General features: G+C 38.6%; 1 protein-coding gene and 1 pseudogene across 6 annotated transcripts in view; both read left to right on the forward strand.

Annotated features, from left to right (window-relative positions):
* Positions 1 to 26,151, forward strand: part of DENND1A (DENN domain containing 1A) — a gene marked incomplete at both ends in the record, with an annotated part of 564,729 nt that overhangs the window by 155,432 nt on the left and 383,146 nt on the right. For 3 of the 5 annotated variants that reach the window (XM_080708698.1, XM_080708700.1, XM_080708701.1), the window contains one exon: positions 176 to 219. The exons of the other annotated variants lie outside the window; for them this stretch is intronic. In XM_080708698.1, the coding sequence (XP_080564824.1) occupies positions 176 to 219 (44 nt within the window). The remainder of the gene's footprint in view (positions 1 to 175; positions 220 to 26,151) is intronic. 5 annotated transcript variants of the gene reach the window in all.
* LOC308272378 (large ribosomal subunit protein eL27-like) lies at positions 14,739 to 15,150 on the forward strand (annotated as a pseudogene). The gene has a single exon. The product of its transcript is annotated as a large ribosomal subunit protein eL27-like (transcript).

Below are 26,151 nucleotides of genomic sequence, written 5' to 3' on the forward strand. Positions count from 1 at the left end.
GGTAATGGGAGTGCCTGGCCGAGGCCTTCCCTGGGCTCATCAGCAGAGCAGCCCCAGCTGCCCCCTCGGATCCCCTGCCAGGGCTGCCATCATCTTCTGATCAAATATTAATGTGTGATCCTCTGCTTGCTCACTAATCCAAAGCCAATTAATATTATCTGTCAATTATTTACAGATCCTGAGGTGCAGAGGCAATTCCCGAAGGACTACAGTGACCAGGTTCGGAATGCGTAATTAATTTTTTACATGACAAAATTTATTTCAGAGTTGTTCAACATATTATTACTGTTCTTTTTACTGAAAGAGATAAATGAATTTTTAGAAAGGAAGAGAAGCAGTAATTAGGAACCAAAGACAAAAAAGTAGAACATTGAAGTAGGATTGAAAATATTAGTGCTAGATTTGGGGTATTTCCTTCAGGGGGAAAGTGCAGAGAAACTAAGCAAGAAAATCTATCACAAATTTTACTTCTCACTTTGAGGTGTGGTACAGTCTGCAGTTCATTAGGAAATTCTTTTTGGATTGCCTGTGAACTCTCCCCCCCCCCCCCTTTTAATGCTATTTAAGCAGTCAAGAAGCAGTATAACCAAATAGCAGGGATGTTTATAACATTTCTTGGAATTTGAAATAGATGAAGAAACTATCAGTTATGGTAGTACTGGAAGAGGAAAATACATATGCAGGAATTGTCTTCAGGGTGATGGGGTTTCTGATGATTGTAACGAAAGTTAAGGTTAGCCTGTTGGTCTTGCCATGTAAAATTCCCACTGTTCAGAAAATGTAGTATGGAGTAGAAGAAGCTATTTTACTTATAAAAAGTGCTGAAGATCTGATGCTGTTCTACTCCTTATAGTTATTTCAAGGTTATACATTTGGGATTCCATTTTCTATCTTGAGGTTTTTTTTTTTTTTGTTTTTTTTTTTTTTGGCAGTACTGAAGATGGAACCCAGGGGCATTTTACCTCCAAGCTGCACCCCAGCCCTATTTTTTATTCTTTATTTTTTTGAAACAGCGTCTCACCAAATTGCAAAGGGCCTCACTAAGTAGCTGAGGCTGTCTGTGAACCGTGATCCTCCTGTCTCCGCTTCCCAAATGCTGGGATTATAAGCGTGTGGCCACCACGCCCAGCTTATCTAGAGAAATATTGAAGGTTTTCAGCTTTATATGACACCTCATATTGTTAGTTCAAATAAGTAATTTGGTATACTTTTTAAAGCACTTTAAAAATAAAAGCACCTCTGACACCTAATATGACTCTAAAACTTTCCACATACGAGATATTATGCACAATCCAAGCATATTTCTGAAATTCATCTATTTAATTTTTTCTGTTAGTAGACCTTGAATGAGGAAAAGCAAATGGAATAGAAATACCCAGTGCAGTAGCAGTAACAACACCCTTGCAGTGTGGCCTGTTGTACAGAGAGCAAGGTTTCTGATATAGCTTTCAGAAGACAGTCCTGTGACTAGAAACGTAAGTGGACAGTCAGCAGGAGTGATTTTGTAATGAGATTTTATAACGCGAGAAGCCGGGAGAGCTCGGTGCTTTGTGTCTAATCTCAAGACTAAAATAAAATTTTAAGAAATGCTAAAATCTAGCCTGGCGTGGTGATGCACACCTGTAATCTCAACACTTGAGGCTAAGACACCAGGATTGCACATTTGAGGACAACCTCAGAAACCTAGCAAGGCCTTGTTTCAAAATAAAATTTAAAAATTAGGGCTGGAGGTATAGCTCAGAGGCACAGACAGAATACTCCTGGGTTCGACCCTCATACCACCCCCCCCCAAAAAAAAAGCTAAAATTCTTTCACTCTATCCCTTGCTGCTGCTGCTCCTAGGAGAGTTAATTTTTTTTTAATCTTGTTTCAAATTGCCATGGAATGGAGTCCTTTGGATTTAAACTATACAACCTAAAGATTCTAGGACTTTCCCACTAATGACAGATTTTCCTCTTTAAACAATGTCTAAGGAATGGAAAAATATTGTCTGGGACACACTTGAGGTCATAGCTCTTATTATAAATGACTTTTAAAATCTTGTGTCTAGGTAAATAATGGTTGTGGTCCTATGCACAGAATTACCCAGTGAGAGAAAGTTTTGTAGGAAAAAACTTAAAATAGCATAGTTACCATCTGGGTCTATTCCTTTAAACATAGTTTCTTACTATATTCAAAAAATTTTGAGCAACATGATTTTTTTAGTATAACTTAAAAATTGCATGGGTAATATGTTCATAACAAAGTACAGAAAATATAGACAAAGTAGCAATAGATTAAAAAAGAACGGAAAAGCAAGAAAATGCAAATCACCTGCCGTTTTACCATCCAGAGGTAACTGCTCTAACAATTGGTGTTTATATTTCTAGGTTTATTTCTCTGAGTACATATATATGTTCATGTGTTTGAGGAACATGTGTGTGTCCATGTACTATACATGTAAATGTGTGTACAGAGAGAAATACAGACTGTTTTCTGTTGTCATTGCATGTGGAGCCCAGTTTACTGATTAGATATTTTATTATGAATTTAGTTCTCTTTCCTTGATTAGTGGGTGGTTTTGTAAGCATTTTATGTACTGAAGTTGGAATAATTTAAATTATGTCACGAGCCTAAAATTATAATAGTTTTGGTTATTTTATTATTTACAATTTTTTGTGGTACTGGGGATTGAACCCACTATCTCTGAGCTACACCTCCATCTAACCCCCGCCCTTTTAAAATTTTTAGACACGACCTTCATAAGTTTCTGAGGCTGGTCTAGAGCTTGCAATCATTCTGCCTTAGCTTTCTAAGTAACTGGTATTCTAGGAGAGTACCACTGTACCCGACTGATAGCTTTAGTTATTTTAAAGGTGCTCATAGGATAGTAGTATTTGATTTCTATTTTGTTTATATGTAAATGACAGTTTTGAAATTTGGAGAACCGTACTCATGAGTTAGATGTAAACCTATATGAGCACACACATAACTGTCTAATTTAGCATCTCTTTCAGCTTGAGACACATGATTTTCCTTCTTGACATAAGACAATTCAAGAAATGATGAGTGAAGGGTCTGTTTTTCTTTTGAGGCTATTACCTTCAAAATTTCCAAAAATTTTTTTGTTATATCTACTATCTATAGTAGTTATATCTACTAGTAAAGAGAATAAATTATTATTTACCTTTTTTATAACTTAGATTCTAATTTTATACATTTTTATCTTAGCATTTGTTGGCAAAAAATAAACTATCTACTTGGTGGAGTTGTTAAAATTTTTAGAAAAATTTCTGTTACATAAAACTTTAAGTGCAGAATATGCACTTAATCGTGACAACATTTTTAGTATTGAAACATTTTATGATATACTGCTTTAGGAATCTTTGAGCTAAGAATCACCAAGTATAGCACTACTTACTTCTCTCATTCTCTCTCTTTCTCCTTCCCTCTCTATCTCTTTCTCCCCGTTGCACCCTCCCTTCAGGTTTCCTCTTCATTCGCCTAAACTACCAGTGCTTGTTTTTACATATAGTGTATTTCCCATGTACCAGCACACTTGATCAGAGAGGCTTGCTGCTGCTAGATGTTTTATTCTGTGTGTTCTTTGTACCTTACAGTAAAAGAATCTGTCACAAATTATTGTGGCTCACTGCTTTAGAAACTGAGAAAAAAGGGAGGTTAGATTGACATCTGTGGCTGAATAATGATGACCAGCCTTTTGGCTCTCCTTGAGCCACAAAGCTAGCACTGCCTTTAGAGTGGAAAAAGAAGTAAGAAGAAAGGGGAGGGATAAAAGAGAGTTACAAATCTGTGGTCCTGGAGATGTATTACTGTTGGGCCAGTTGTCTGCGTGGTATGATAATCCATTTTGATCTTTTCTGTCTTAATTGTCTGCTAAAGACAAATGGGCAGTAAAAGTTCATCAGTTTCATCTTTTTGCTTCTCGTTTAGAAGCAGAATAAATGATCCATCACTACAGAGGAAGCCTTTCTTTCTGTCACGGAAGTAATGCAGACCCAACACGTTTTATTAAAATGTTTTCCCCTCATTATTTCAGTCCTCTCAGCTCTGATAGATCTTACTGTTTCATAAAAAATGTAATCTGAAATGTAAATAAGGGTCTTGATACAGAAAGAAGAAGTAATGAGCAGCCTGAGCCACATTTTAGGACTCTTGATTATAATTACCGACAAAGTGATTTCTCTGGGCCCCATTTTTCCCCCTCCTTAAGTTGTCTGTGACACCCTAAGACCACAATGACATCTCTGGTTTAAAACCATTAAATCACTGTAGCATTCAATATTTCATTTAAGATCCGCGAGCCTGCTATCCTTAAACCTGAAAATACAGGCTTTGTTAATCCCCGAAAGACGTGCAGCGCCTATTTTTTTTTAAAAGAGAAAAACAAACAACAGAATAGGGAAAAGCAAGGTCTTCTCTGAGTTCATACTACTTACCCATCAGCTTTTGTTTAAAGCTCAGCTAGTTTAAATACCAAAGCCAACATTGATCCTTGAAAAGGATTCTGTATTTTGGAAAAATCTTCTAACAGCTTACTTATGAAATTAAACATAATTATTGCTCTCATACCTATAATATGAAATAGTCTAAACATTTTCTTAGAGTTAAGATTACTAAATTCCAGGTATAATTTTGTTACTTTGCGTTTGGGTAGGTTAGTCCAAATTCTTCAATTTCTTGCATAACTCTAGGTAATGTGGTATTTAATAAAAGCCTGCATAATAGAGATTTTTTTTTAAAGGACAGAAACACAACAATAATGTATTTTCTCATTTCTAAAAATAGTTTCTCAAAGATAACATGTCAATCCTTCATTAAAAATAAGAAAAACCATGAATATCTTTGAACCATTAATAAAGCCATAAATAGCTTTGTAGTTAATTAGATGAATTTGTAATTATTCTATTGTTTACTGTGTTCATTCATAATTATGGAGATAATTGATAAAACTTTACTTATTGTGATTAGTGTAATTTTAATAAATACTAATTGAATTAAGAGGAAATAAAGAATAGTTAAAATGTTAACATATTATGTTCGCCTTTCTCACCAAAAGCCCATCTTTGGCTTAAAAAATTACATATATTTCAAGTTAATAAATATGAGCCTTTAATAATTACAGTGAGTAGTATAGGATTGTTTGAAATAAAGATATAGTCGTTTATCAGAAGATTTTCATGAATAGCCCTGTCAGTGTGTCAGATTTAGTAGGCATTGCACTTAGAGTTTTAAAACATATTAGTTGTAACGTGATTATTTCTTAAGCTAAAACATAGAATGAATACTGTTCTCCCAGTTGTCCTTTTCGTAGCCTGTTTGTTCTTAGAGTAAGGATGAGAGTGCAGTGTGTTGGAAGTTGCTTCTCCCTGTGCTCATCTGTGTTTTGATAAGAGGTCTGGAAGCTCGTCCCCTCCCCAGGATATAGGGATCACTACTTAGTTGTAGGTAATTTTTCTTTCCACTGGCACTGAAACAGGGGTTATAATGAAACTAACAATCTTTATGCATTTATAGAAACTATAAAATTTTATGGAAATCTTTATATAGAAACTAACAGTGTTTCTTGTACAAGCTCTATAAGAATTGTAGAAACATAGTGCTCTGGGAAAAATAAAAAAGTACCCTCTCTTTTATGGTTTTATATGGCCCATGTGACCAGAATTTCACTATAGGCAGTTAAGCAAATTATAAAAGCATACATCAACTGTATACTAAAAGGAACAAAAATATGTTGCATAATTTAGGCTAATTGTGATGGAAATTGGCATTTCTGAGTTATGTATAAATGCTTAAATATGGAATTTTCCTCTGTTCATATTTCAGGTATCCTCTGAAGAAAACATCTAAACTTCAAGTTATTCACAAATGACCTATGTAAATCAGTTGGGAGATTCTGATTAGAAAGTCAGAGATAATATTTAAATAGGACTTGGTACTTGAATGTTGATTGTATCATTCTTTTGGTGAGCTCCAAGATATGAAAACTTCCATATTATTTTCTTTCAAGTTTTAATAAGCCAGAGACTAAATATTTCTATTTTAAAAATTATTTAGTGTTAACTCATTCAAAGAATATTGTTTAATACAAAAATTACATATGTAATCCATAGTTTCTAAATTCTTTGTTATTGTGAAAGGAAGCTCCACCACTCCAACACTATATAAAACACATGCGTCATACTTACACAAAGTGTAAAACGGTAAAGTTTGATTTTTCTTCTTTTTATTAGGAAGGGGAACTTAAACATCCATATACAATGCGATATTGATTCTGTAAAGGTGCTGACAGTTTTTTCCTGTATTGATTAGTTTAAACCATAGAGTTTCAAATCGGAATTGAGATTTTGAGTTTGTGGTCCTTTGGGCCCTACAGTCACTAAATTAACAAAGAATGTAACCGAGCTTGTGTATATTTCATTTTTCTTGGAAAATTTAGAGCTTTCCTGGAGTTTTTTTTCCTTCATTTTTCAGAAAAGGTGCTTTATGTACCATCCTATTCATGGGAATATAATATAATATTACATAATATATTATAATATTTAAATTAAGTCCATTTTAAATGGTGTAGTCACATATGATCTTGGAAACCTTACATATTTTTTGAAATGAGCTCTCACTATATTGTTCAGGCTGGTCTCAAATTCGTCTAGTAAAGTAATTGTCCTTCCTCAGACCTGAGTAGCTGGGGCTATAGGCACTTACCACTACGTTCGGGTGATCTTGAAAATATGGCACTGTGTACCATGGAACATGGTGAATTTGTGAATTCCTTTGACTCTTATCTAAATAATTTATTCACACAGTAGCCAAATAGGTCATGTTTAAAAATGACTCTGCAACCTGGTCTTAAAAACATTAACTTAAGCCAGTTGTGGTTGTGCACACTTTAATTCCCAATATTTGGGAAGCTGAGGCAGGAAGGTAGCAGATTCAAGACCAGCCTCAGCAACTTAGTGCTATTTTCACCAAAATAGTGAGACCCTGCTTCAAAATAAAAATAAAAAATAAAAGGGGAATGGGGTGTAGCTTGTATGTGGAATGCCACTGGGCTCAAGCCCCAATACCAGAACCAAGCAAACAAAAACAACCAACACAAAAAGAACTTACAGTTATATACTCACTGTGTTTCCCACTTTTCCTACTTGATGTCTGCTTTTGGTGGCAAAATTAGTCTGGGAGACTAGGTTTTATTTATGTATTAACTGAGAAAGAGAGATTGGTAAGTATGGTGTCAGCAGACTCCATTTCTTATCTGTAGGAAATGACGGTGTAGCACGCTAGAAAGGCAGTTTATGTCCAGGTGGTTTGCTAGTCTTTGGAATAATGACATGGATGTTACAACTGAAGTTGTCTCTGAAAACTAGGACTTCTGGGTGATGATCCCATTTTAATCACATTCCTGCCTTTTCTTACCTTTGTGAGGAGGAGTGTTGAGAAGCCAGATGTTAGTAAAGTTAACAAGAATGGTAGAGAGGTACTCAAGTTGTAGTCTTAGAGCTACCCGTAAAGAATATCATCATGTAGGCTTGTTTTAGTGTGTGTGTGTGTGTGTGTGTGTGTGTGTGTGTGTGTGTGTGTGTGAGAGAGAGAGAGAGAGAGAGAGAGAGAGAGAGAGACAGACAGACAGACAGACAGACAGAGACAGAGGCTGAATAGGGATTGAACCTAGCCCTATTTTTTATCCTTTATTTTGAAACAGCATCTCACTAAATTGCGAAGGGCCTTACAAAGTTGCTGAGTTTGGCCACAAACCTGTGATCCTGTTTTATCCTCCCAAGTACTGGGATTACAAGTGTGCGCCATCACACCCAGTTTAGGCTTGTTATAGATAATGGCTTTTCATTCACCCACCCCCTGCCTCCATGCTGGGGATTGATCCCAGGGTCGCATGCATACTAGGCAAGTGCTCTATCCTCAGCCCTTTTTATTTTGTGAAGGGTCTAAGTTTCCTAGGCTGGCCTTGAACTTGTGATCCTCCGGTCTGGGCTTCCCTAGTAGCTTGGATTACAAGTCACCATGCATAGTTCATTTACACAGTGTGTGTGTGTGTGTGTGTGTGTGTGTGTGTGTGTGTGTGTGTGTGTGTGTTGTGGGGGGGTGAGCCCTGGGTTTTCTACCTCCTAGCTACACCTCCAGCCCAATTTTATTTTTTATTTTGAAACAAGGTCTCACTGAGTTGCTGATGGCCTGGCTAAGTTGTTGAGGCTGGCCTTGATTCTCTGATCCTCCGGTCTCAGCCACCACACCTAGCTCAGGGTCTGCTTTTGAGAGCTGTAGTCTCTGTCTTGTCTTTAGCTTGATATAGTCTCTGGCCTTAGATGCACTTGGAAGTTTTCATCAAGTCTTGCTCACTGTCTGTTCTCAACAGCTCTTCCGTTGGTCCAAGTCGACCATTTCTCATTGCATTCACACTCTGCGCTTCTCTCGTGTGCACTCTGCTTAGTGGCCAGCAGCCCAGTGATCCTGCAACCACGATCCTCTGTAAACTTGCCAGAGATCTTTCTTAATCAGATTTCTGAACTAGGATTGAAGGCGTCTCACCATCTCATTGTGATCTGTCCTCTGGCCTTGTCTCCTGCCACTTCCTTTTATAGCCCAGACTATTTACCAGCATGCTTTAGTCTTTGTTTTGCTGTTTATTTTTGCCCAAATTGATTCATGATTAAAAAGGCTTTGTTCTTTTTTGCCCCCTCCCATCAGTACACTTCTCGTCACTGCTAACTGTCCAGCTCCTGTCACCTTCTCAGTGGACTTCATTCTGACTGAATTAATCACTGTGCCCTCAACTCTTGGAGAGTTCTTTGGCATCCACTCCTTACGTTCCATCATTTATCTGTCTCTTTGTCAATCTGTGAACTCTGAAATGGCTTTGCCAAATTTTAGAGGCCCTTTTTAACAGCCAAGACAAATGAGAAGCTTAATGAACAATATGGAATATGTGAGCATGGAGGCATTATAGTGGGGATTAAGAGCATGGACCTTAAAACCACGCTGCCTGGGTTTAAACCCAGCTCCGCTGCCGGGCGTGGTGGCGCACGCTTGTAATCCCCGCGCTTGGGAGGCGGAGACAGGAGGATCGCGCAGGTTCGAAGCCAGCCGCGCTGGCATAAGAGACCCTGTTTCAAAAATATAAAATAGGTCTGGGAGCGTAGCCCGGAGGTAGAAGGGCTTCCAGGAACCCCAGTACCACCAAAAAAAAAAAAAAAAAAAAAAAAAACCCAGCTCCGCCATTTACCACGTTGGGATTTCATTTCCTCACCGGTAACCTGGAAGTGGTCATAGTAAACACTTCATAGGATTGTGGTGACGGTTAAATGGTTTGAAATGTATGAAGTGAAAACAAAAACAACAAGAAAGAAATATATGAAAAGCTTAGAATAACACCTGCCATCTAATAACAACCAATAATTGCATAGTCTACACTATCATCAGAGGTAGATTTAAGGTAGTGGTGAGACCCTGTTTTGATCCTTTTGTTCAAGTTGAATATGATAACCTTTGCCTTTAGAGTTTCAGATTTATTTCAGGAAGGTTTCTTTACCTTTTTTTTTTTTTTTTTTTTTTTTTTTTGTGGTACTGGGATGGAACCCAGGGGCATTTTATCTCCAAGCTACACCCCCGGCCCCATTTTTATTTTTTGCGGTACCGGCGATGGAACCCAGGGGCGTTCTACCTCCAAGCTACACCCCCAGCCATATTTTTTTTTTTCTTTATTTTGAAACAAGGTCTTATTGAGTTGTGAAGGGCCTCACTAAGTAGCTGAGGCTGTCCGTGAACCGTGATCTCTGATCTCAGCCTCCTGTATACTGACTGGGATTACAAGCGTGTGCCACCAAGCCCAGCCTCCAGCCCTATTTTTTATTCCTTTGCAAAGGGCCTCACTGAGTAGCAGAGGCTGGCCAAGAACCGCGATCCTCCTGTCCCAGCCTCCCAAATGCTGGGATTATAAGTGTGCGCCACCATGCCTGGCTTCTGGAAGATTTCTGGTAAATCTTTTCGTTCTACACTGTTACAGAATGAAATTTGGAGAAGTTAGAAAGATACTTTTTAGGGAAAGAAGAAGAGATACAACCAATATTCTTCAATATTCATTTTCTAAAATGTACTGAAATATAGAAACTTTTGATGAAAGGTTTTTAGTTTTTTTTTATTACAGTTGTGAAATCTTTATGTTGAGACTCCCATGTCCAAAACCTCAGGAATTTATTTATGGGTCTCACTGTTCTATGGCTCATTTACATTACAGTAATTTGCATTGCTGTGGTAGCTTTTATTTTTTAAATACTTATCTATGATAGAGTAAAGATGTCTCTGGCCATGATAATTTCAGACTGTTTAACTTTGGACATTTTCAAATTTCAAATGTAATGTCACATGAAGCCCAGACTGTGTGTGCGTGTACCTGTGTGTGTGTGTATGTGCACACACATGCACACCATTTATAGCATGTGGGGGTGTTGGTGGATAGAAATGAAAGATATATATGAAGTAAATGAGATTGTCAAGATTGTCTTTATATTTTTAATGTGATGCTAAGGATCGAACCAAGGGCCTTTTGCAAAGAATTGCTTTTTAAAGAAAATTGAACTAAAGATTATTTACTTACCTGTCATCCTTTTGAAATATGTGATATAATGTTTCACATTACCTTTATCCTTGAAATATTCTTATGTAACCTGTCTAATAAATACTCAAATTTTTTTTTTTTTTTTTGGTGCTGGGGTTGGAACCCAGGGGCATTCTACCTCTGAGCTTCACCCCCAGCCCTATTTTTTATTCTTTATTTTGAAACAGGGTCTCACTGTGTTGCAAACGGCCTTACTAATTAGTAGCTGAGGCTGTCCTTGAACTGAGATCCTTTTGTCTCAGCCTCCCAAATGCTGGGATTACAAGCGTGCACCACCATGCCACCCGGCTAATACTCAAGTTTTAAAAGCTGGCTCACATGTTCCTTCCTTTGAGGAGCTATTTCATATCTTCCCAGTGTACCTAATGGTACCTTCCTTTAACTTGACTTTCAGAAAATCTAAAATATTTCATACTTGCTTCTATATTTTCTTTCTCCCCTAGCAGGAAATCAGAGATTCTTGTCTGCTTTATGTCCTGTTCTCTAGGACCTGGTACTGTGGATGGATATTAGAAAAACAAATATTTGATAACCAATAATAAATGATTGAATAGTGTTCACACTATGATCTTGGGGCTTAAAATTTCAACTCGGTAAGACAAACCAAAACATACATTTATTGAATTCCAACTTGCTTAGTGGTGGCTTACCCAGAGGTGTTTAAGATTTCTTCTGTTTCCAACATGAAATATCTTTATATAACATTTAGTTTTAGAAGTATAACCTGTAAATTGCCAAGAACATTATTTTTATCAGAGCATTCTGCCAACCTACCACATACTTATTTCTGGAGATCTAAACCCCTGGCAAGTTGAGAAATATTTTTGGATTAAAAAATGTATCTGTTATAATAAACAGATTTAATGGCAGCTAGAAATACTTTCCTTATTCATGTCTCATTTCTTAAGAAATATTGCCCTTAAAATTTTAAGTGCTTTTTTTTTTGGATGTTTTGTTTTCTTTGGTCCAAAGAAAAGTTAGAAAATTTATATGAAATTTGACTTTGAGTATATCACTTTGGGCAATGTCTTTTCATTCTTAGCCTCAATGTCGTTATCTATAAAATGAGGAAGTCATATAAACTTTTGGGCCAGTATTAGTGGCACACATTTGTAATTCCAGTACTTGGGAAGCTGAGACAGGAGGATCACAGCTTCCCAGCCAGCCTCAGCTACTTCATGAAGCCCTCTGCAACTTTGTGAGACCATATTTCAAAATAAAGAATAAGAAATAGGGCTGGGGGTATATCTCAGATGTAGAATGCCCCTGAGCTTAATCCTCAGTAGCAAGAAAACAAACAAACCCCACCCAAACCCAAAAACAAACAAACAAAAAAAACAACTAACTTTGGATGATTGGCAAGAGAAGAAGCCAAATGTCTATGTAATACCTGAATTTGACTAGTTCAATAAATGTTTTCTAGAATAAGAAAAATGAAGCAAAGAACAGTTTGTGTGTGTGTGTGTGTGTGTGTGTGTGTGTGTGTGTGTGTGTGTGGTACTGGGGTTCCTGGAAACCCTTCTACCTCCAGGCTACACTCCCAGACACCTATTTTTTATATTTTTATTTGGAAATAGGGTCTCTGAAGCCAGCGAGGCTGGCTGCGAACCAGCGCGATCCTGGGGATTACAAGCATGCGCCACCATGCCCGGCGATAAAGAACAGGTTTTGATAAATCCTTAATGTAGATAAAAGCCTGTAGTTAAGTGATTAAAAACTAAGTCATCTAACAATACTCTCCAGTTTCCCATCACAAGACAGATAGGGGAAAGGGCCCTTAATTCATCGACCTCCAAACCAACCATAGTTTTTCTTGCTGAAGACTTTAGTAACCATAGCATCTAACCCAGGATACCTTTGAGAGTTCAAAGGAACACAATGATTGTACAGAATCATCATGAACATTACTGGGATGTCTTGGGCATAACTAACTAACACGTAAGAGTATCCTACCCCGAGAACTTGTAACAGAGCAGCACAAGTGTCCTGCTCCACCGCTGAATTGGAAAGCGGATGGGAGGGGCTGCTGAGCGTGGCAGGCAGCGCCTACAAAGTCATAGCTCTGTTTTTGTAGCTGTGCAGACAGAATGCTCATCAAATGGGGATGGAGATTGAGAATCTCTCATACATAGTTGGGAAAGCTACTTCAGCAGTCTACCTGAAGCTGCTTTTACTCAGCTTTCAAGGATCTGTTCGTCTATAAAAGGGTCATACTGTCTGCATACGATTACTGTAGGGCCACTGAGCATATGTAAAACTTTTAGCACAAGACCTGACACTTAGCAGGTGCTTTGTCAGTTCCTTTCTGGTGGCCACTTAGCCTCTCCAGGAGGCAGACAACCACCGGCAGGTTAGAAACAATAAAGACTGAATAGGTTGGCTTGATAATCAGAAGAAAGTTATAGAATAAGCCAGTCACTTTAAAGTAAATGTATAATTTATGTTATTAGGCATAAATAGAATTAGGCATAAACAATCAACTTTATAGAAATTACTAATAATGCATTTCTACCAACTTCAGTAGCCCTCTGTATCCCATTCATTTCCCATGTCTGAAACAACAAAGTCTAAATCTCCCAAATACTGAGAGCTGTTTAATTTTTTTTTTTTTTTTTTTTTGGTGGTACTGGGGTTCCTGGAAACCCTTCTACCTCCGGGCTACACTCCCAGACCTATTTTTTACTTTTTTATGTGGAAACAGGGTCTCTTAAGTCAGAGAGGCTGGTTCCAAACCTGCGCGATCCTCCTGTCTCCACCTCCCAAGTGCCGGGATTACAAGCGTGCGCCACCACGCCCGGCTAGACTATGGTTATTCTTTCAGCACCATCATTTATTTGACATTTCCTCTGTGCAGTATGCTGCTGAATATTGGTAACAAGTCTAGTCCCTATCTTTCTTTCTGACTTCTCTCTCTCTCTCCCTCTCCCTCTCTCCCTCTCTCTCTATATATATGTGTGTGTGTGTGTGTGTACATGTACATTTCATATGTATACATATATATATATGAAAAAATATTTTTGGTACTGAGGATTGAATCCAGGGATATTATACCTGTGAGTTACATACACTCCCACTCCTAGTCCTTTTTTTTTTTTTTTTTTTTTTTTGCGGGTCTGGGGATGGAACCCAGGGCATTTGACCTCCGAGCTACATTCCCTGCCCTATTTTTTATTCTTAATTTTGAAACAGGGTCTCAATAAGTTGCGGAGGGCCTCACTAAGTGGCTGAGGCTGTCTGCAAACTGTGATCCTCCTGTCTCAGCCTCCTGAATGCTGGGATTACAAGTGTGCGCCACCATGCCTGGCTTTTTCAAAATTTTGAAACAGGATCTTGCTAAATTTTTGAGACTGGCCTCCAACCTGCTGTCCTCCTGTCTCGGTCTCCCCAGTGCTGGGATTATAGGCATGTGTCACCATGCCTGGCTTAATACCTATCTTTCTTAATTCTATCTAGTGGGAAGACAGAGTTGTAAAATAGTTCACGAGTTCCAAAATACACATTTTTTTCTTTTTATCAGTGCATTGTAATCGTACACCTTAATGGAGTCAAGATGGTATAGGTATACATGCACACATCACTCAATCAGCCCTTACCCAGTTTCCACCCCATTCCCTCCCCCTCCCTCCTGCTCATGTTTGGCTTAGTGATTGACTTTGATATGTTTGTGAATGGGCATCATGGACATTAGAGAATTCCTCTTTTCCTCCTCCCATCCCCTCAGTTGGGTGACCTTATTCGCTCATCTATAATTTCTTTTTCCTTGTCTAGAGTTCCTCCTATGACCCTTTTTCCCCCTAGCTTCCGCACATTAGCGAGAACATCTGATTTATTTTTTGTGACTGACTAATCTCTCTTAGCACAATGTTCTCCCTTTCCATCCATTTCCCTGTAAATGACATAACTTTGTTCTTCTTTATAGCTGAGTAAAATCCCATTGTGTACATATCCCATAGTTTTGCATACATGTTATTATATGTTAATATTTCTGAAATAGGAATGTATCTAGATACAGTATTATTTCATTTTATTGTAGTATTTTTTCTCCTAATATTACTTAAAAATAGTAGTTTTATCCTTCCTGCTGTCTGTCGAATTGGTAGCCATCGAAATGGTCAAGTTCATGAAACCTGGGAAGCTTGTGCTGATCCTGGCCAGACACTAATCTGGACACAAAGCCGTCATTGTAAAGAACATTGATTGATGGCACGTCAGACTACCCCTACAGCCATGTGCTGGTGGCTGGAAATGACCGATATACTCGCAAAGAGACAGCTGCCATGGGCAAGAAGAAAATCACCAAAAGAGCAAAGACCAAGTCTTTTGTGAAAGTTTATAACTACAATCATCTAATGCCCACAAGGTACTCTGTGGACATCCCTTTGGACAAAACTGTCGTCAACAAGGATGTCTTCAGAGACCCTGCTCTTAAAAGGAAGGCCCGGCGGGAGGCCAAGGTTAGGGTTGAAGAGAGGTACAAGATAGGCAAGAACAAATGGTTCTTCCAGAAGCTTCAGTTTTAGATTTTTTTTTTATTTCCATTGTTAAAAATAAAAATTTTAGCCAGGTGTGGCAGTGCACGCTTGTAATGCCAGTACTTGGGAGGCTGAGACAGGAGGATCACAGGTTTGTGGACAGCCTCAGCTACTCAGGCTCACTGCAATTTAGACTCTGTTTCAAAATAAAGAATAAAAAATAGCACTGAGGGTGTAGCTCAGAGGTAGAATACTCCCTGGGGTTCATCCCTAGTACTGCAAAAAAAAAAAAAAAAAAAATTAAATCTTAAAAAAAATAAAATACTAGTTTTGGAACCAACCCAGGTCTCCATCAGCAGATGAATGGATTGCAGAACTCTGGGAAATACACACAATGGAATTCTACTCAGCCATAAAGAAGAACAAAATCATATCATTTGCAAGAAGATGGAAAGTCCTGGAGAGCATTATGTTAAGTGAGATCAGCCAAGCACAGAAGGAGAAGGTACATATGTTTCTTCTAATATGCCCAAACTAGGAAACGTAGAGGATACCAGTGGTACTCCAGGTAGTGGAGGGGAAATACCAGCAAAGCTTGAATGGAAAGATAGGGGAGGAGGAAGGCTGAACTTGATTAATGAGGGTCTACATCCAAATATGTGTAAAATTATGAATATGGCATGGTTACCCTGGACAATCATTGGTGGGAGGGGGGAAGGGAAAACAGGGGCGGGGGGGAGAGGGCACCAAGTATAGTTTAAATGTATACCATTTATGTTCAATAAAAAATTAAAAAAAATACTAGTTTTATAATCAATGGCCTCTTAGAGTTAAGGTCTGTAGTAAATTATTGTAGCAAAAGAAATGTGTACATGCCTTCTTTGTGTACAGGCAAGTAAACTCCGGAAGCTCAGAAGCAATGACAGCTATAAGGAAACAAGTTCCGAAGAGAGATGTAAGATGGTCCTGTGCAAGTTCCACATGGTCCCTTGGTCGCTGTCTGAGCACAACTGCTCTCTCTGGTATAGGGCCATCCATTACTCAGGTTCCTGTAAAATAAAAGGCTCCTTCCCTTCTGACAGGCCTGAGAGACTTTCAGTATTGGATGTCTTATCCCTCTTGTGGGATGTAGGGTCCTGAGATTATACTCAGATTGATGGTAGGAATGACAGTTACAGGATTCGGATAGTCTCCCAGTCTGCTTGGAGTCTGGAAGAGTTGGAGGTTGGAGAGTCAGGTACAAGCAGGACGTAGAAGGATCTGGACCTCAGTAACTTGCAGCACATTAGAAGGAAGTCCAGGCTCCTTGACATGCTGTGTAAGGTCTCTCATGGCTTGGCCTTTACCAGCCTGGCCAACTTCCTCTGTCACCTCCTCTGCTACAACCTGCTGGGCTTCTCAGTGCCAAGAATTCTTGTTCATTGTTGCTACTTTTGCCTCCTCCTTCCTGTTCTTCTCCCAGTCTTTGTCTGGTGAATTCCTATTCAGTTATTCAAGTCTCAGCTTAAAACGTCACGTCCTGAGAGGTCTTTCCTGACCCCTTGTAAATCTAGGCCCCTGCCATTTTGTTTAGATCTGTTTTTTTCTTCCTCTCCTCCTGTGCAGTTTGGACTAAGTACATTAGTTTCCTTAGTCTCCATCCTTCCAGCCAGCCCATAAGCGCTCTGGACAGGGATCACGCCTTGGTCACAGCTTTATCCCAGGCCTCTAGCACATGGTCTGGTTACCTTGCTCAGGGAGACACATCAGTTCTTTTTTCTAAGGAATTTTGAAATATGTTTTGATTTTAGAGCTCCTTCATCTTCTGTCTTCTTTACTAATACTTGGAAATGTCTGAAGGAGTCAGAATCCTTTCTTTACATTTACCTTGAAATCCAGCAGCTGTGGCATATACTTGACCCTGAGTCACACAAATGGCTCACCAGCAGGGTCAGTGTGGTCCAGGGAGCCTTTCTTGCTCTGTTGGGATGGGAGAGATTAGCAGCCATAGGGGGACCTAGATGGTGGACTTGGTACTTCAAGTACCTCATATGAAGTACCTATGAGGCACAGTGTTCAAGAGCCCAGAGCTGGAAGGTAGTCCAGAAACGAAGATTTGAATATATGAACCATCTAATTTAGTGACATAGTGGAAACTAAAGTTAGGTAAGTTATTAACAGAGGAAGATGCAAAGAGAGAAGGAGGAAGGTAAAATCCTGGGAAGCACATTTAAAGAAGAGAGGCTGGAAAGGGGGCCAGGAAGTTGAGTAGCTTAGTGAGAGTGGTAGGAGGAGGCTGGTCTGTTTTATATATCTCACAGAATACTGGGCAACATAAGTCATGAGTGGAGGCCCAGAGAAGGCTTTTCCTTCTTTTATAATTGTTTTCGGGAATATTAGAAGCAAATTAAAATAAAGTGGAAAACCTCTCAATAATATAGAGAGCATGAATCCATTTATATCGGTCAAGAAAACCCCTGGATTTCACCTGTACAAGTGAATTATTTATTCTAGCATGCATGAGGTCTTGGGTTCCATCCACATACACACAAATGTGAACTGCTGATGAGGAAGTAGTTATTTCTGTGATGACTCTATGCTACAAAATATGTTTTATTTTTCATTTATGTTAATTTTTTAAAATGAACACATTGACATGCACTAACTAGACATTTGGCCATTTAGTAACAATCGTGTGTGAATTGTCGGATCACCAGAAAGCCGACATGGTTGACAGTCATTTTACCTTTTAGGAATTTCTAAATTTCAGTTGTTTTGCATATTGGTAAGCTTGTATTATGTCGTCTTACCTTGGTCAGGACTGACAAATTATAGCCAGTTTGCCACATCCTACTGGGGGTGGGTTCTGTATGGCCTTTAACCTAGTATCATTTTCTTGTACTCTTCTTAAAGGGCTATAAAAAAAAACAACGAAGCTGGGTACGGTGGTTCACTCCTTTAATCCTGCTACTTGGGATGCTGAGGCGGGAGCATTGGAAGTTCTAGGCCAGTCTGGGTTACTTAGACCCTATTCCACTGTGAAAAAACAAAAGGACTGGGGTGTAGCCAAGTGACAGCGCACTCTTGGGTTCAGTCTCTAGTACCACAAACAATACAACCCACAAGAGTATGCCACAGAGTTTGTTAATAGGCCACAAAGTTTAAAGCGTTTACCACCTGGAAGTTGAGAGGAAAAGGAATTGCCGACTCCTTCTTTAGGTTGTTAAGTTGTACATGAAATAAACCTAAACTTCATAGGAAAAGCTCAAGTTGAGCCGTTCTAGAATGTCTTCAATGTCTTGGCTTGTCTTTGAAGTAGTGACTTACCAGCCGGGCGTGGTGGGCACGCTGGAGGCGAGACCGGAGGATCGCAGTTCGTGGAGAGCTTCAGCTACTTAGTGAGGCCCTCTGCAACTTAGTGAGACCCAGTTTCAAAATAAAGAATAAAAAATAGGGCAGGGGGTGGAGCTTGGAGGTCGAATGCCCCTGGGTTCCATCCCCAGACCCGCAAAAAAAAAAAAAAAAAAAAAAAAAGAAAAGAAAAGAAAAAGAAATAGTGTTACCTGTTGAATCTCAAGAACGCAGATTCCGTGGCAATAGGTGAACCTGTTTGAAAACTGCCTTGTGTAACTTTACGGCACATCAGAGGGCAAAGGACTTCTGTACCATGTGGCGTCTCAGAAGAGTTCTGGAAAAGACCGGGCGTCATGGCGCACACTTGTAATCCCAGTACTTGGAAGGCTAAAACAGGAGGATCTAGGTTCACAGCCAGCCTCAGTTACTTAGTGAGGCCCTCTGCAAATTTGTGAGACCCTGTTTCAAAATAAAGAATAAAAAATAGGCTGGGGGTGTAGCTCAGAGATAGAATGCCCCTGGGTTCCATCCCTAGTACTGGGGAAAAAAAAAAAAAAGATTTGGCCGGGTGTGGTGGTACATGCTTGTAATCCTCGCCCTTGGGAGGCAGAGACAGGAGGATCGCTGGTTCGAAGCTAGCCACGCTGGTTTAAGAGACCCTGTTTCCAAATAAAAATATATTTAGGTCTGGGAGTGTAGCCTGGAGTTGTAGAAGGGTTTCCAGGAACCCCAGTACCACCAAAAAAAAAAAAAAAATATTTGGGAAATGTTTAAGCCTGTTCTCGTCCCATTGTCATGCTTGCTTTATCTTAGGCAGCTTCAGGTAAATGCCAGCCTATGTGTGTTGGAGCAAGACACACAAAACATATACATGCTATTGAATTCTGTTCTTTGCTTTTATTTTGCTGGCCTTCTGAAGAGGCTTCCTCCCCTTCTAGTTTCAAAAGATTAAAATCCTTTAGTGTTAGACTTTAGAAACCTTTCAGTTATATCATTTTTAAATTTTGCTTGTGTTTTATATCACCTGCCTCCTGTCCTTGTAATGAGATATCAATCTTTTTTGAGTATAAATGTCTTCAGTCTTGAATCCTTATATTTTTTTCTATCAGAACCTTAAGTTTGAGAAATAAAAGTTCTGTAATTGGAGATGAGTGTTTAATGAGACCCTGTCTAATCATTGGTGAAACAATACTCTCTCAAAAGAAGATTTGGCATTTACATTTTGATTTTCATATTCTGCTCACAGTATTTGTTGATAGTGTCTAACATCCCCTGGCACTGGGTAAATAAAGACCATTATTTCCTTTTCAACATTTTCAGTTATTATTCTCATAGAAGAGCTAATAAGCAGGAGATATATATATATATATATATATATATATATATATATATATATATATATATACCAAACTATGGTCCAGTTCATCAGATGAAGCCAGACACCTTGATTAACATGCCTTGTTAACTGCTGATTTCAGTTCCGTACTGGTAGTGCTAGAATAATTTGTATAAACCAAGCAGTACAGATTCCTTATTTTAGCACTAAGACTTACAAAGGCTTCTTTTAGCAGCCTTTAATTTTGTACTTATGTATGTGACATAGCCTGTGGCTGTGATAGCTACTGTGAATCTGCAGTTGTTTGGGGATGAAAGGAGGAGGCAGCTGGAAACTCGGTAGCTACATCTAGCTGTCTACCTAGAGAAGGCCTTGATTTCAAGTTTATCTAAACAAGCTCGACTAATCCCAACTATCTAGGGGGATCCACTGTCAAAACAGGCAGCGTGGCCCTGAGGCAAACACAGCTATGCAGAAATGAAGGCTGGGGCTCCCAATACTCCAATGACTGCATGCTGGAGGTTTTTTTCCCCCTGAAAGAGGGTAAGAGAGGTAGAATTTGCATAATGCCTTTTCATTGGGAACTTTTGGAAAGCTGACAGACCTCCAGCTTATAGATCTGTAGCCACAATACAGAGTCTATAGGAGAATCCTTGAATGACCTAACCATATTGAAAGAAAATATAAAAGCGCCCAAGTATAGCCAAGTGAGAGAGGAAAAGAGGCCGATGCATTGTCTAACATCTGCTGTACTTCTCGTTAGTTTTGTTCTTTGCTATTCTGTGTGGACTTTGGAGAAGCCTAAGACAGCCTAACATGAATCCTATAATCTTCCTTCTGAATATTTATGTAGCGTGCCAGCTTCTAAGCTGTCCTTTGCGTTTTCCTACTTCCCCCTCATTTTCATGCTCTCAAATGAGGCCAACATTTCAAAAGCTAAATAAATGTTTGTGAATGTTTATAAAAGATTTGCATAAATTTGTCCTTGTCTGACAAAGATCACTTTTTTCTTATGCCAGTTTTGAAAAAAAAAATTTAAGGTTTTGGTGCTTGTCTTGACAACAGAGTCCTGCATCCTAGAACAATGATTGCTGATTAAGTGGGTATGCAATTGTGAGTGAATGGGCTTTCAAGATACTGGCTAAAAAGACCCATCATCTGAAGGCGGAATTATAGAATTTAGAAAATGTCACCAGAAGTACACATTTAAATCGATTTTTCAGTACCATATCATTAGGTGTAAGACAAAGCTCTCACAAGTTAAAAGTATAGCCACCCATAGTTTAAAACATTCTCCCATATAATTTTTAATAATTGGAATGTTTCAATAGCTCTGAATATCACCTTTCTTTCCAACACTTGAACATATTTAAAAATAATCTTCAGACCTTCAGATATTTTTTGGAAACCATAAATCTCCCAGAGGTATGTGTTAATATGGCTACTGGAGTGCTGATCAGAGTGAATTTGCCAGGCAGTCCTTTAAGACATTTGAATGCTCAATCATACTTTAAGAAAAATAGAAAGCATGTGAAATATGTGTCAGGGCTTAATTGTAGGACATACATACACAGCACCCAGACATTTGTGCCACTGATGTGTTTGCTGAATTCATTTATCTTTTGAAATTAGAATGGATTTTGTGGGGCGGCAGGGGAAGTTGTGGGTAGAGGTGCTAATTTAGTTCAGAGATATTCGAAGATTGGCAGGAGAGAGAGGTAACAGCCAGTTCTGTTAGTCCTTTGGTTGTATTGGTTTAGAGGTTTAAGTTGTCATTAAGGCACAAACTAGAGCCAGTTCTCTGACACAGTTTTTATCACATCTGCTAGGCTTGTGTCCCAAGAGGAGACGTGGAGAGCAGTGAATTCAGCACGGGCCCATTATCGACTGCTTTTTCGTGTGTTGTAAAAGGAGTGAGACCTCAGGGAGGCTTGGAGCCTCCTCCCGTGTAATGTCCAAGTCAGATTTGAAGGACTGGTGGCAGGAAAGCTTTGGCCTTGGGGTGTGAATTCTAAGAAATAGAGGCACAATTAAGTTTAAAAAATTCAAGGACTTTGAGCTTGATAATGAAAGATTTTTTTCTAGACTAATGTGAGCAGAAAAGATGCCCATCTGTGCACATTTTTGTGTGCATTTAAAATATTTAAAAGCTGACAGCTTTTAATATGCTTACAAAATACTATTTCTATCAGTGCTCTTTTTTCTTTCCTTTTCTTTTTTTAATAGTATTTTCCCGAGGGCAAGTTGCTTCCTCAGTGAAAGAGTGTTTCCAGTTTTACTGTTGGGACCCTGTTCCTTTGGTATGTGTTGACTTGTAGCCCCTCTTCCCCCTTCCTTTTAGAAATATTTGTAACATGCATGTTCAGGTAACAAGAATTAAAATGACTACAGAAACAAGACAAAATATTTTAGAGCAATAATATTAAGTCTAAGGAATGACGTTATTGATGTCATCAAATGCTAATTGTCAGAGAGGGTAACCAAGTCATTTGTTCATTTTGGAAGTATTTGAAACAATCCTTAAGAATGTAATTGGCATTAACATTGACCTTATAAATACAGCTCATTTTCAGCCCCTTTGCTGTAAGGTTTAAAGTTAATGAAATCTTGGAGTAGAGGTTGATATGTAGTACTGTGATTATGGAGCAATTTTGTTTTAGGTAACTTTAAGAATGAGAAGATGCAAAATGATAATATAACTTTGTAAGTTTTTTTAAAAAAATAAAATCTTTTTTGCTTTGGACTTTAAAAGTCATAAAGACTAATAGTTCAAAGTAGTTCTAGAGATGGCTTTTCTGCTGCCATAAGCCTTCCTTTTCTGCACTTAATGTCAGTGACCATTTAGACACAATGTTTAAATGATATATGTTTATAGGATATCATGAATTTATTTCATTATACTTTTATTTTTGAATTATACCATATACTCTGAATATTAAGTATCACAGAATACTATAATTATAACGTATGCATAACTCTAACTAAAGTTTATAAAAAGTAAACAAGGAGCAAATATTGAATATTCCTACCAAAGAAGGGAAGCAGACTGTAGCCTTGAGCAGCATTGTTAGAAATTTGACCAGCTTTTATGTTCAGTGTTGAAAGGCCCTTCTGTAAAATCCTTTATTCAAAGCTGCCTTTTCTCACTAAAAAAATAAAATAAAATAAAAATTGGGTTTAACCATAGTTTGGGTCTTGGATTTAATTTGATGCTCATAGATAAAAAATTATATTTTCTGATTTTTACATTTAGGCAACTTCTGATCGGCATTCTTGAGCTTGATTCTAATTAAGCTTTCACAAACTTCTGCTTACCCGTCCTAACCATAAACATCCCAAACCTTTGTCTGTCTTCCCTGGGAGTCCCCGGTTTTTTGAAATGGCTTAAAGTAGAAATTCTGTTAGCTTTTTTGTGTGTTTGGGTTTTGTGTCTGTTTTTAACTTTCAACTTGAGTTTTAACATCATCAATCAAAGGCTTTGCTTTCAAGTCAGTGGCATTGCTCTCAATTGCAGGACTCAGAGGGTCAGCGTTTCCCTCACACTATTAAGAAAAATTTAAACATAGAGAGTGTTTTGGAGTCTGAGTCCCTCTGATCTTTTCATCACATACCTACATTTTGAAATGAACAAATAAATTAGATAAGAAACCCAGGAAGCGTTCTTCTGCCAGCTTCCCACCTCTCCTGACAAAGGTAAATTATCAACTGCTCTCATCAGCTTTCAGCAAGCCACAGAGAGGCTAATTGTGGCTTTAGTATTTCAAAATACCTTCACTTATTTACGCTTCTTATTTAAATGTTTTCCTGCACACATTTTCCCCCTTTGAACTATTAAGACTGTGCCTCATTTCCAGCACTGTGTTTCTCCAGTGGACGTTATAATCAGCCTATGTGTTTATCTTTCAGATGGCATTTGTGGGGTATGTATGTCTGCGTCTGATTGTCAGTTGTTTTCCTCTGCCACATAAAACTATTTTTATTTGTAGGTTTTAACGAATCAATGAAAACCCAGTGTTTGACATTTGAATAGATGACCGTTATTAGATTACCTATACCCCGCCTCACACCCAGATTTAGGGTGAATTGGTGAAACCTTCTCATGATTATAAATCCCAGTGAAGTTTATTGAATTCAGTCTTCAAAGTTTTGCTTTCAGATAGCATTCTATAGTGGATATTATAAATTTAAAACTTTACTAGGTTTTTAAGATGTTGGCTGAGTGCCAGCACATAATCTACTTTCTCCAGTTTGGAGCAAATTCTCTTGGTGGGATTTTTGACCAGTTTGCATTGGATGAAACGAATCAAGTACAGACTGAGAGGAACCGTGGGCTTGTTTCTGAGTTTCGTTTGTAAGTGCGTCCAGCATTAGGTGTGCTAATTTTATGTTTTGGTTTGTGCTCTGTGGCTTGGAGTCTCCTTGTGGGCAGAGCTGTGTAGACGTTGGTGCTTTTTTGCTACAGCGGTCAATCTGCCACTTAATATATGCATAACTGAAAGGTTCTTGCAACCACCTCCCCACGCCTCCTCCTTGCCCCCCTGCTCCTATTTCTTCCCACATGGAGTATCATATATTTTGTTAGGAAGAAAAGCCCTTTTGGAAATTGCCTATTTCATAAATTGTCTGGTGACACAAAGGGGTTGAATGCTGTATTCTTGTCTCATTTATTTTGAAAACTTTGCTGCTGCGCTCACCTTAATCAATGAGCTCCGTGTTGTCTCCAATAAGTTATGTGTTGGGTGTATTGATTGGGAGGGGTTTTAGAAAACCCGTCTGGGTTTATAATGTCAGCAGCGTTTTGATTATGAAAAGAGTTGCAACCTGGGGACATGGAGCCAGGTGGCGAGTGTCCTAAAGCCAGTGGTGACATGGTGGACTGGTTCCCTCCTGGGATCTAGTTCATGCCCTGCACTTTAACTGTGGTGACTGGCTACTATAGATTCACTTTTTTGCTCATTAAAATGTTAAAAATCAAGCTGTACATAGAAAGATTTGTGAAAATATAAACTTGGGAATGGATCTGGAGAGCTGGACAAGGTCCTCCCACCCCGCCTCGGCAATGAGGGCATTTACATTTCATCAGCTGCGCCGCATCTCCAAGGTCTGACTTACATGGCTGTGGCTGAAGCCGTGTGAAGGAGCTGTGCTAGGGGAAAGAACAGAAAAGATGCCGTCTACGAAGAAAGCGCCCTAGCCAGAGACACAGGTTCTAGAGTGAAAAGCAGGGCCGGTAACTAGTTAATGACTGTTTCCCCAGTAAAATTAATATTTGAAAGACTGGGATACTGTGCCCTAACTAGAACACTCAAAATACATGTAAGTCAGGATTTTCGGTGCCTTTCCTTGGGAAATGTTTTTTTATATTTGAATAATTATGTTTTTCTTTCAACAGAGGATGCAATAGGATATATGAGGAAAGCATCAGTATTAAGAAAATTGGTTTATTTTAGCAGTTTTTATTTGCAAAGAACATTACCTCTTTTCCCTTTTCAAACTAAGATGTAGATTTTTAAATTCAGAGTGTAATCATGTGTGCATATGCCTAGCACTGAGTAGATGCTCAGTTATGATTTCTTCTGACAGCGCACTACTGTCTTGTTTGACTGAAGTTGGAATACCAAGCTCTTGTCATATTGCAAACATGAGGAAACATATTGTAATGTACAAACATGTGTTTAAGTTTGCCTATATTTCTTCTCCCTTCCCCTCTCCCTGCCCCATTTCATAATTAAATTTATCACTGTTTTCTTGGCTAAAAAGGCAAGCTCATGTGAGGTGAGTACACTCACCCTCCACTGGATATTTTGATATTTGTTCTGGTATTATATGACAGAAAAGTTCAAGGTTGGTTATTACTCTTGACATTTGAAAGTGGTAAGTAGTTTCTATATTGTAGTGAGTAATAAGATGGGCATATTAGATTCCTTTGACTCTGCTGTAGAGCACAATGCTTTCTCAAAGCCATGGGGGTCCTTTCTTTCAAAAATCTTTGAGGCCTTTTGCCAGCACAACTCCAGCATAGAGAAGAGAAGTGCTTTCTGCACCTGAAACTTTTGAGGGGTGAAAGATAAGTGTCTTTGTAGCTGATCTTGGTAGTGAGGAAGCTCTTGGTATCATTTTAAAGAATCCTTAGTACACTTATGGAGATGCTTTGTGGTGTCATTTGAAATTTGAAAGAGAAATCTTTTTTTGTATCAAAGGCATAAAAGTTTTATGTATGTGGATTACAGTATTTTTATAATAAGATTGTAGACACTAAATGAATTTGTATGTCCTCTCTTTTCCAGTGTTTGCCTGATAACAACATTATGCACTAGAAATTGTTCTTCTGCTCGGTATTATAACTCATTTGAACAACTGGTCTGTAAACAATGTACTTG

The sequence above is a fragment of the Muscardinus avellanarius genome (assembly GCF_963383645.1).
Source record: "Muscardinus avellanarius genome assembly, chromosome: 13".
In the NCBI taxonomy this organism is placed as follows: domain Eukaryota; kingdom Metazoa; phylum Chordata; class Mammalia; order Rodentia; family Gliridae; genus Muscardinus; species Muscardinus avellanarius.